Here is a 12,564-nt window from a genome sequence, read left to right as displayed (position 1 = left end):
TTTCCTGTTGCACAAAGCAAACACGGTCTGGTTTGTAGGAATGTGGGTTAGCCGTCAGGAGCAGAAATGTGTTTTACTGCTTGCAAGCAAACTACACAGCCTTCTAAAATATCCTTCTAGTAGTTGAACTCTTTTATTTTCATTTCCAGGTGGAAGCCCTGACTAAGCTGAAGTCTGTCAATGAGTTAATCAAGCTGGGAACCCTTAAAAACGCTCGAAGCAAAACGAAGGAGGCCATGTTGACCAAGGAGGCCATGATAACGTGTTTGAGACAGAGCGGCTACTCGGAGGCTCTGTCAGACCTGAGCTCCCCTCTCAACCCCAGTGTGCTGCTGTCTGACATCAGGTAAGAAAGCTGCTCACATGACGATCCCTGCTCTGGGTGGCAGCAAACGGCGCTGAGCTGCAGATAACCCTTTGTCCTCCATCCTTGTGCTTTTAGTGTGGAGAAGTGTCGCTATATGGACTCCAAGATGAAGCCTCTTTGGATTGTTTACAACAACAAGCTGCTTAATGGAGATACTTTGGGAATCATCTTCAAAAATGGAGACGGTAGGAATCTCACAATCATGAAGCCGGGGTTGGGAAATTAAATGTGCAATGATTTCCTGTTTACAACCAAAAATGTTATTTTAATTATAGATTGATACAAAATATACCTCAGTGTGAAGAAGAGGGATAAAAAATCAAGGCTTTCAAAACTGATGCATAGAAATATATTTGCATTTGCCCCGCATTTACTTCCATACAACCGCATAAAATCCAGTTGGGTGATTAGTAAACCAATCACCAAAACATGCAGAGAGCCCATGAGTTTAATAATAATGTTTATAAAACATGCACAGTATAAAGTTTTTTTGCTGCTACTGCCCCTGTAAGCTGGCCCAGTGTATGAATAGTTTTGCAAAGCATTACAGGGATCTAATAAAACCAAATGGTATATTTAACTTTCATAAATGGCTGATTATATTCCAATCAGAACATTAGCTCATCTTTCATTGTCATTTTTATTTCCTAGACTTGAGGCAAGACATGTTGACCCTACAGATACTGAGGTTGATGGATCTTCTGTGGAAGGAAGAAAATCTGGACCTCAGGTGAGTTTCTTTGTGTTGGGGGTACACCCATTTATTGGCCAGCAGATTTCCTTAATTTTGGGAGTTCAGTGATCGGCTGATACTTGAGTATGAAGCCGATTTTATTCCCTGATCTTATCTACCTCACCAAAGGTTTAAAAATCACCCACTGTCGTCTTCTGCTCTACAGTGAGAGGGGTTTGACTGAAAGACCGGCCCACCTGCACATTTGCAGTTAACAGTAGTCACCCTACTGTTGCCAACACAGCAGCTTTCTTGCTATATTAGCGACATTTCTGAATTTCTGAATAATTGGTATCGGCCAAAATCAGAATCGGCTTTTTAAAAGATCTGTAATCTGTGATTGGCCAGAAAACGTCTAGTTTGTGTTGATATATAATTCAGGAGTGCAGACTTTCTCTTGTTTTGGTCCCTGCTCTCTGTGGTGAAGAAGAAACTCTTTTTTAAGTTTAGGTGAACAATAGACTATACCACAAAACAAATATCACTGTCTGCTCTGTTTTTACAAGGTGTAGGACCGGGCAACCGCAGTCAGTTCCATAAAGTAGAGCTTCTTTTATTCCTTTTCATATAAAATGACTATAATATATCTTCACTTGTGATTGTCACCAGGCTTGTTCCACCCATCCTTACTCCACTTTTACTAGTGTTTACACTGTGGGCCAATAAAATGTGCCCACAATCTACAAATAAAACACTCCTCATACCAAATCTTTTTTTCTTCTTCTTTCTTAAGGATCGTTCCATATGGTTGCTTAGCAACGGGTGACAGAGCAGGACTCATTGAAGTGGTCTCATCAGCAGACACGATCGCCAACATCCAGTTGACCAACAGCAACGTTGCAGCAACCGCGGCGTTCAACAAGGACGCTTTGCTAAACTGGCTGAAAGAAAGGAACTCTGGGTATGATGGAGTTCAAATGTAGCTGCTGGGAATTTAAAAAGAATTTACATTTCATCATGGTTATGTGTCCCGTGCTCACAGTGACGCTCTTGACCGGGCCATCGAGGAGTTCACATTGTCCTGTGCGGGCTACTGTGTAGCTACTTACGTCCTGGGCATTGGAGACCGCCACAGCGACAACATCATGGTCCGCAGCACGGGGCAGGTCAGACAAGCAGGAGAAACATTTTCATCAGCTCGTTTCATTCCTCGTGTCAGTGCGACTCACCGTCTGCCGTGTTTTCCTGTCAGCTGTTTCACATAGACTTCGGTCACATCCTTGGCAACTTCAAGTCCAAGTTCGGCATCAAAAGGGAACGCGTACCCTTTATCCTCACACATGACTTCATCCATGTCATTCAGCAGGGCAAGACGGGGAACACAGAAAAATTTGGCAGGTTTGTTCCTCTTTTTGTTTTTTTTCCACTTTCCATTGTTTCTAAATCACATTGAAACAATACTACTGAATTACTTCACGTAAAAGGTGCAAAAACTTTTTATAATCTATCTTTCAATTTGACAGAGCTGTTGAGTGCTATGGTGATGAGTAGATTTAGATTTGCTTTAAATTTCCCTACATATCCATAGATGCAATAATAAACCAAACAGGCACATTTTAATAACAGCTAATATATGCTTCTTTGTTTAGGTTTACCAGCCTGAACACAAGCATCAAATACCTTGCAAAGTATTCACACCAATTTAAACTTTACACATTTCTGCTACGTACACTGTTGTTACCAGACCAGCTGTATTTCTGTAGATTTTAAGCTACATACAGATGGACTTGTTAACAAAGTAGGTGACTTCTGAAGGCACTTGGTTGCTCTGAGTTTCATCTAGGGGTGTCAGAGTAAAACGGTGACTAGAAATTCCTGCCACACTTTTTATATTTATAAAAAATTTGGGAAAGCCGTTTTGACCTATATGCTTGAGTTTGTGACTGTAGCAAATGACTGCAAAATATGAGAAAGTTTAAAGTCTATAAATACTTTTACAAGATACAGTAGATGCTATGATGATATCAATTCTATGTTGGTCCAAAGTATGGAGTTCAGTTGGAGGTTTTTTTTAACATATGATTTGATGTTTTCTCAATTTAAAAATCCCCCATCTCTGCAAATTTCGATCATCTTCAAATGTATATGATAAACTAACGGAGGTTTAAGCGGTATAGTACAGTAAATGTTGTAATGTCTGATTACTGCTGTTGTCATGTATGAAGAAAACTAGTAACTTAAAACTCAATCCTATAAAGAACTGGCTTTTGTGCCTGTGAATGGTTTTAAAAAAGCTGAGGTTATTGTTGCAGTACTGCCTTCCACCACCAGGCTGCAGCAAAGATTCGCAGCTGGAGGACATTGAGGCAGGTTTGTGGAAGAGCGTCCTGTTTATATTAAAGGAAGATGCAGTTTGAGGAAGAACATGACTGGCAGTAAAAGAGGCTGGTTAATTTGGTTAAGAAAATTATCTCCCTTATGCCCAGAGATAAAGACTGTAAAAGCTATTTATCAAGTGCATTTAAAAGATAATGAGAATTAATGACAGAGAAATACAAAGACATTTTGTAACGCACAGTAAATTTTTTGCACATGAATGTAAATTCAAGAGTAGATTTTTAATTGTGGTGTGAGAACAAGAGCAAAACCTCAGCTCTGTTTACCTCCCGCTTCCATTCATGCAGTATGCAACTGTGTCATTCAAAGACTTAATAAAACAACACTGCCAACGCATTCAGAGTACCAGTTCATGCTGGTTATGGGTCAAGTCAGATCTGTTGCTAGAGGTGGAATACCCCTTCAACACAATTAGTCTGTTATTGTGGCCTAGATCCATACCTACATGTATATCTGTACAACAGATATACATGATAACATAATGTGTTACTTTCTGTAGTAAAATTAAAGTCTTTAAGATAATAAGAATAGAGAAAAAAAACATTATTCCCTGTAATTGCTTCTAAACTAGATTATTGAGCTAGCCTTGTTGTGAGCTGCAAAAAGTTGTCATATCTCATGATGTTTACATCCAAAGCTGCTAAATACAGTTGTGGGTGGTTGTTGCATCAGCACTTGCGGTGTCTGTGGGTGCAAGTAGTCGGAACATTGTGTACAATGGCAGCTGGCACGCAGAGGAAATGATCAGCATTGATGATTGTTGTTGTTTTGATTTTTGTTGTTTTTGATCTTTGTCTTTAAAGTTTTTTTATTATTATTATTATTATTATTATTATTATTAAAATTCAGCGGACATGGGTACCAGTATGACAAATGATAGGTATGTTCAAAAACTGAAGGCCGTAAGTTGCTTAAAGCTATACAAGAACTTTTTACTGACTTAAGAGAAGAAATGGTGATTGTTTCTGCTTTCTTGAACCATTTTAGAATCACATCTTTCCTCTGCAGCAAGTTGGGGCCCCAGGATTCAGTACTTGGTTGGTCTTAGACAAAACGGAAGTTGTCGCTTATTATGAACAGCTTGTGGTCTTATGTATTTAGCTCAGTCATGTTTCCACTGATAAAAAAAAACTCAAAACAAAACTTCCAGTAAGATCACTCTGCCACCAAACCACTATGGTCTACTTTAGCTCATGTAGACAACATCGCTGAAAGGCTTTTTGCTTTCTGAGCTCAGCATGCATAAAATACAAACACTGGAATCTTCTTTATTGTGTTTTTATAAAAGCAAAAACACCAAAAGCTCCACATCTATCAAATTTATCCAGCATGCACAACTTCAGTCAAGAAATTGTTTTCCAAAGCTTGAGTAACAAAGCATTATCGGAAGTCTCTAGTTGATGTGTATGAAATTGTTTTCCCCTTCATTGAAGTCGAGAAGCTGCATAACATGACAAACAACTGTGCTCATATCTCCTCCTTTTCTCTTTCTAGTTTTCGTCAATATTGCGAGGACGCTTATCTTATCTTGAGGAAGAACGGCAACCTCTTCATCACGCTGTTTGCCCTCATGTTGACTGCTGGACTACCTGAGTTAACCTCTGTCAAAGACATCCAATACCTAAAGGTACCAATTGCTGAGAAGCAGGAGTACATGTGGATTTAAAACTGATTTTGTCCAGCAGCAAAATGCAGTTTGCATGCGGTTACATACCAGACATGCTTCTGAAGAAATTTGTGTCAACAAGTGGTGGAAATGTTTACCAGTGGAAATTTCTACTCATTCTTGGTTAGATTTCACTTTTTCCATTTGCAACGCTGTATATAAGGAAATTGTTGGAAATCTGAGTGGAAGGAAAACACAAGCAACAATGATGATTTATTTTTACGATCCTAATTTTTGGAATGCTAATTAATAAATGTAAATATTTTTTATTTTATTTGATACATCCACCATCGTGGAATCGGTTTGAGACCAGTCATCTCACGACACAATGCAAATCATTGTGGTACATGTGTGGTATCTTGTAAAAGTATTAACTTTCCCACCTGTTTAACTTTTTGTACATACCCGTAAATAAAATTCCCTACAATTGCTCTGGATCTGCAAAACTGGTAGAAACATTCCTCTAAGACTTCCAGTAGTACTTGGTGGAACAAGTACTACTTTGCCAGATTTTTATTTGGTAAAAAAAAAAACGTATTTCAATTCAACTTGTCCACTTCTACGTTGGTGTCGCATTTAAATCCCAATAAAATACATATTAGAAAGTGTGTAAATTCAACATTTTTGAAGACTTTGTTTTGAGTTGAGTCACTTTGTCCTGTTTTTCCTGTGACCCATTAAGAAGCCCTGAGCTGAGCTTCAGTATGACGATGCACTTTGAGTTATGCAATAGCCTGAGGCTGGTTGTGACCACAGGTAGTCGGTGCACGCTCAGTTGTGGCTGCACTGACACAAGTTTGCAACGCTCTAGAAAGAAAACCCCCAATAATTCATTCACCATATCTGTCAATAACCACTGGCTGCACACATCAGAGCTCCATGCTTCCGGCTCCTTGATGATGTCCATCCGTATGGCTGTTAAGGGAAACTTGTTGTTAATCAGTGTAGCAGCAGTGTGCATATGCAGTCTGGTTCGCGAGCTGAGCTCATGTTGGTGTTGCTGTGCTTCAGAATTCATGCGGTCTACCGATGACGCATGTGTTGCACGAGCAGCGCAGATTCCCATGGTAACGGCTGTCAACAGCAGTATATCTTAACGAGGAAGAATGGCCAGACTCCGAGGCTGTGGCAGGACACAGTCATCAGTGTTGAGACGGCCAGAGCGACTGCAGCTGTGCTCACATCCAACAGCTTGACCTTTTTAACATGGAGAGACATGTTTAACCAGAACTTCTGAGTGGTAGTTTATGTAAGAGATCCAGACCAAAACAGCAGCTGTTTGAAGGCCTGTGTTTTACTACTGCTTTAACATTTCTCAATAGCTGTTTCTGATCACCAGTCTTCTCCCTAACTATCCTCCATTTTCCAGTCAGCTCCCTGATGATGGAAAATAGAAGATTCCATAGCTAATTTAATTCTAAAAATTAGCTAAATTTCATTTGCTGAAATGTAGCCAATTCTAATTTTGACCTCAGTTTGTTAATGTGACAGAAACACCTAATTTAACATTTCTAATCATGTAGATGTGATGATGTGGTGCATCTCAATAAAGCAATTTAGGCCATAAAGTGAACCTCATGTATTATGTAGAGTCACTCCCTGCTTAGTGATATATTAATGCTGTTACATTTTAATGTGGCTTCCAGCTAATGAAAAGTTAAAATTTACTTTTAGTACGTAAAATATTGCTGAACACCAACAGAAGTTTCAAAATGAAAATGTAGGCCTGCTGAAAAGTGTGTGCTTGAACTCTGAGTTATTGCCGCTCACCATTTGGTTGGGGCGTCTTTGTCATAAATTGCTTTATCAGGATACATAAAGACAATCAGCCCTGGTTCTGCTGAGGTGCAATAGAGCCCTGGGTTGTTTTAACAGAAACCTTCAGCATATTTGTATTGTTTGTTAAATGGCATATTTCTTCTATTTTTAACTTTTCTTAATCCTGATAACTAGGCCTCTCCTTACTGCTGGTATATTATTCTGTTATTTGTCTTAGTTTTACTTTCATCTGACGGTGTTGAATAATTTTACTTTAACTAGTTTTTTATTTATATATTAAATTAGTTTTAAAAGATTGAGTAGTTAAGCTTAACTGGTTCAGATTCGTACTCCAAAGTTTGTTCACATAACTAATATACCCAATTGAATCGGCCAATTATGTTGGCTTTGTGTGTGGATGGAAGAAGCTGTGTGTTATTCATCATCATTATTATTATTATTATTATTATTATTATTATTATTATTATTATTCTGCATCATCTTCCTCCCACACTCTCCACTAATCTCTCTTCCGCTTCCCCCTGTCAGGACTCTCTTGCTCTGGGGAAGACAGACGATGAGGCCCTGAAGCAGTTCCGCCAAAAGTTTGATGAAGCACTGAGAGAAAGTTGGACAACCAAGGTCAACTGGATGGCCCACAATGTGGCCAAAGACAACCGCTCCTAGACCAGCTGGAACCACCTTAAAAACTGGGGGTCTGGAGAAATGTTGAGGGAATGTGTGGAAGGGGCCAGATGTGCCAAAGAGACAGGGTGACTTGAATATATATACCATTTACCCTGAATTGAAGAAGGGAATCTAGCTCAAATCTGAAACCCAAGCAGATTCAACCCTGCGTGCTGTAAACTGGGTAAATATACTCTGAAAATGGTTCAGTTACCCTGCAACCTCATCACCTTCTTTAACTTTGGCATGGCAACCTCAAACTTTAAAAGTATGGTCTGGAATCATTTCTGTGGAATCGCCGTCATTGACGATATTTGCAAGCTTTGCACAGACTGAACAGCTGGTGGAGAACCCAGCCAGAGGAACGGAACTGATCCCTCTTCGCCCGAGCCAAAACGTCTGACAGGACCTCCCCGGTCAGGTGGCTGCAGCCTCACTTAACTGCTGGAGTGTTTGGAGGAAGGCTGGATTCAGCAGGTGGAGACTCGAATGAAAAGGGCCGCCATATTTTTGACGACACCCCAGAAGAGCATCAAGTAAGATTGTGAAGACAAAGAAAATGGCGGCGGTTAAAACAGACACGCAGTTGTCCTTGTCCTTGTCTTGAAATACTGAATGCCACAACCAGTACAACCTTGGACCTGCTTGAAAGTCTGCTGCGAAACTGCGAGAAGATTGTATTTGTTTTGTTTTTACTGTGTAAGAGACATCTATGTGCCAGACTACTTTACTAGTCCACACAGGAAACATGTGAGGGAAACAGAAAAAGGTGACTTCTTGGAGGAAAAAGATTCTCTGAGCCTTCTGGTCCACAGTCTGACTCTTGCTTCATTTGGACCTTCGAACACTGGAATGTTTTTAGAGACATACGAGTCATTTGAGTAATTCAAAAAGACTTTTAATAAACTAAACACTTCATTTTATTTTTTATTTGAATTTTTTTTTTTAACATTGTGGAGTTGGAAGCATTACTATGACTGTCCTGTTTGACATCTTTTTAAAGGACCAACAAGCAATGATGTCAAAGCCGATGCTTTTACATGTAATGTTACAACCAAAACATGACAGCATATGTTTAATAATTTTATTGTGTTTTTAATAATCTGTTTCCAAACTGAATGTGCAAACATGTGCCGCTCTATTACATGCATTTGCTTTGATAGAAGCAGCTGTGGGCGGAGTCAGCAGCCAGGTGGGTGGGATTTGTCAGCAGAGAGTAAGACTGTGATGCAGACCTACTTGTTTGGACAAATGGTGCTCTTGCAGCATCTGCATCTGTATTCAATCTTTGTGCAATATCCAAGTAGATGTTCCATATCCTGTCATCTAAACCTCTGGGTCCAGGCCTCAGCCTATGCTATGCTCATGTTGTCTCCTGGTTTATGTGCGAAACAGAACCACTAGCTTTCAGAAGTCTCAAACACTGGATATCGCAAAATGTACAGGCTTTTATTGTTTTGCCTTTTTTTGTTTTCCATAAGAGTTTTATTAAAGTTATTTTCCACAGTGCAGCATTTCCGACTGGGTGATTTTTTTATTTTTATTTTTTCTGTTCTGGATGTGGGTTGCATGGTTGTACGCCTTCTCAGGGCAGCATTATGGATTTTGTTTCTGTTTAAGGAGTGATGCTAGCACTTTATTGATTTCAGAGCAGAAATATCCTCGTGTCACTTTCAGCCAGTTGGAACAACTCCATGGTATTTTAGTACCAAGCCAAAGATATGGGTGTTTATATTAATAGATTTGCACATCGTGATGGCAGTTGCTCCCTTTGTGCAGTTTAGCAACAACACATTTGTCTAAAATGAGAAAGGACCAACAAACCCACAAAAATGTAATTTTTCACATCCATCTTCTTTTTCTAAAAGTTTCAGTAAAATGGTTCAACTATGACAAATTAACAAATTAATCATCATATTTTTAAAAGCTCATGTAAGTAAGTTTTATTTCTTTGAGCAACAAAACTTGCTCCAAACTGAACCAAGGGTAAAAATGGCTTTTTGGGATGTAAATGTTGCAAACCCAAACCCTTATAATAGATCATCACAAAGTAGTTTTTCTCTCCAAAATCATCTGAAAAGCATGTCTGTGTTTTACGCCGTCTATACTACGATACCCCTAAATAAAATTCAGTGCAATCAATTGCCTTCCACTGGCACTTGCATAGTAAGTCATCTGTGTGTAGTATGTTCTTAGTTCTGTGAAGATTTGTTGGAACATTAGTGAAGAAATGACAGGTCTTGGAGAAAGCTGTGGAGATGTTTAATTAAAGCAGAGTTTGGTTATAAAGCAATACTTTAAGGTTTAATCATCTCACTGAGCTCCATTTAGTTCTTAAGTAATCTGCTAATGTGAGAATGTTTCAGACTTTAACACTTCTGATGTCAGGCCAGATATTGCAGTTTCCCCACAGCTGCAGTGATGCTGAACTCTGATACTAATAAAACCACCTTCACTGTGCACGTAACCCTCAAACTGTACCAAAAAGGAAAACAAAATGCTTGCAAACAAGCTTGAGGCTTGATGCATCTGTGTCATTTTTTTTTAGGAAGATTTAACACTATTCTTGTCCCTTTGGGTGGAGAAAATGGCAAAGTTTTACCTCTTGTCTGGATGAACATTACAGATTTCTTATTTGCTTAGTAAATGGGAATATTTTTAATTCATTCAATCCTTTAAAGTTTTTCATTAAGCTTCTCTAAATGCTAATTTCCTTTCTGGTTTCAACTAAATTTCATTTTGCATGCATTACTGTCAGTTTAGCACCCCTTGCACATTTAGGGTCAAATGACAGGAAGGCCTTTTACTTCAACAGTCATCATTTATTGATTCATGCCACTTAAAGCTGCAGCAGTTACTCAGTGTGACTCGTCTGCTCTTGGTTATGTAATAAAGTTGCCTACTAGTCTAGGTTCCTCACAGAGTGGACACAGTAGAAGTTAACCCACTTACAACCTCAGTGTAAGAGCCTCAAGGTTCACAAAAACAAGGTTTTCAGCAGCCTGAGTTACAGGGTTTTGAAAAAGACTATTCTCATGTTCTACATATGGTATGTCAGACAGCCCAGACAGAAGCCAAAAAGCTGTGTTTATACTTTGGAGGTTTTAAACACTGGGTGTTCTGCATAGATTTAGTCAACTCATGTTTTCTTTCTTTGTCACGAATGTGCTAAATTAAACTATGCAAACTGTGCAGTTTCAACTCCACATACTCTTTGAACTGGTTGGTGCAGGCTTGTGAACTCCTGGAAATGTAGGACATGAGATGTGAAAATAAAGCTGGTGTTAAAATACTGAACAATTTGTCGGTCCAAGAGGATCCTGTAACCTGATTACAAAATATGTCTTGTTTTTCACCTAAATCTCTTGTTTGGAATTCTGACAAAATATCTCAAATGAAATGCCTCTGGTGATCCAAGTGTTACATCTCTGCTCACATTGGCAAGATGAACAGTGTTAAGTACGTTTAACTTTTTTCTCTTTACGTCATTTTTCCCACCAAGGATGAAGTGTGTCTTTTGAAGTACTTAATACTTTGTGTGACGTCTGCTTAAAACTAACCCAAACGGCATTCCACAAGATGTCAGAGGTTACAGTCTGGATTCTATTGACCAATGTGTAAAAATGTCTGCCATGGTCTTTTAGCCAGTCTTTCACAACTTCTGCCTAGCAGCTTATGGGCAATGTCATCTTGCAACATGTGGCAGTTTCAAATCTCGGCTGGGACCTTTTTGACTGGAGATTGCATAGTTGCCTCTGTTCCTCCAACAGTTAGAAAACATACATAATGGGTTAATGTGGTATCTCTAAATTGCCTTAATGTGGGATTATTCATGTATGCTGGTTGGACTCTAATTCTTATTATTTAAAAATAGAAAGAGTGTGGCACAACAAAACAACCAAAGCATAGTTGTCCACCTGTAATTACCCCAGTCAGAAGAGTAGCCAAATATCCCAAAGTAACTCTGCAGGAGCTGCAGAGAATCTCAGCTCAGGTGATTTCTCTGATTCTTTCACCATGACAAATATTAGTTGTATTTTTCACAAATCTGGCCATCATAAAAGAGTGGCAAGAAGTAATCCGTTGTTCAATAAAAGTCATAAAATGTTTTCTTTGCAGCTCTGCTAGACATGTACGGACACAAACATGTAGAAGTGGCTCAAATGAGACTGATTTTAATTATTTCGGATATACAAAAAATGTTGTATATGGACAAAAAATCACAGTGGACACATTAAAATGATGAAATAAAAATCCCATGTGACAAAGTTTTTGACCCACATGCAGGACTGTATGCCCAGAGAAAAACTAACACTGTCCAGAGGAAAAACTCACACAATGTCCCCACTAAGAAGGAGAGAGAAACAGTGGTGGCAGCATCATGCTGTAAGGATGTTCTTCGTCATCTGAGCAAAAGGGTATCCTCTCGTCTCTACAATTTGACTGAGTTTCATTTTTTAAAGACAAATAGGAAAACATTTCCATCTCTAGATGTGCAAAAGTAGAGACACACTTCAAAATATTTGCAGATAAATATTTCTGATACTACATTTCCCTCAATCCATTGTGGAAGTGTGGTCATAAGACTCCATTCCCTTTCTTGATAAGTGCATTTGTCAAAACAGAAGCCACAACATTGCAATGTAATGCAATTAATACTTTGTTACACAAATAATTGTTGAATTATCAATTGACATGGTTTTATTGTCTGTCAGCAAATATATACTATTCAGATGTAGGCTAAAGGATTTCCGGTTATGTAATTGTGGCCATTATTAATAATAAGCCTCCCACACCATGACTAAGTCTCCTTATGGGAACCCCACCTACCTATAATATCCACCCTTCCAGCAGGTGAAGCATGTAATTTTTAAGAAAAGAGGGGAAATGGAAAAATGAGGGTGTGATTCATGAATCAATCCCAATTTACAGTTTTTTAATATTATTCCACCCACACTAACAACAGATGAATGGATTTGTTGCTGGTTGGCTGGCGGGCTTTCATGTGTACGTACC

General features: G+C 38.9%; 1 protein-coding gene across 1 annotated transcript in view; it reads left to right on the top strand.

The window, feature by feature from the left end:
- The window catches only part of pik3cb (phosphatidylinositol-4,5-bisphosphate 3-kinase, catalytic subunit beta), a 56,341-nt gene extending 47,282 nt beyond the window's left edge, over positions 1–9,059 (top strand). Inside the window, exons 17-24 of the mRNA XM_088011698.1 lie at positions 150–346; positions 443–552; positions 1,019–1,097; positions 1,834–2,001; positions 2,083–2,206; positions 2,293–2,438; positions 4,932–5,064; positions 7,411–9,059. Coding sequence (XP_087867824.1) covers positions 150–346; positions 443–552; positions 1,019–1,097; positions 1,834–2,001; positions 2,083–2,206; positions 2,293–2,438; positions 4,932–5,064; positions 7,411–7,548 — 1,095 coding nt within the window. The 3' untranslated portion in view covers positions 7,549–9,059. The remainder of the gene's footprint in view (positions 1–149; positions 347–442; positions 553–1,018; positions 1,098–1,833; positions 2,002–2,082; positions 2,207–2,292; positions 2,439–4,931; positions 5,065–7,410) is intronic.
- The last annotated feature ends 3,505 nt before the right edge of the window (positions 9,060–12,564 follow it).

This window comes from Poecilia mexicana, unplaced genomic scaffold (assembly GCF_051168715.1).
Source record: "Poecilia mexicana isolate PSO_F unplaced genomic scaffold, ASM5116871v1 scaffold_13, whole genome shotgun sequence".
Taxonomy (NCBI): Eukaryota; Metazoa; Chordata; class Actinopteri; order Cyprinodontiformes; family Poeciliidae; genus Poecilia; species Poecilia mexicana.
The sequence above is the reverse complement of the archived record's forward strand: the minus strand, read 5'-3'. Positions and strand labels throughout refer to the sequence as shown.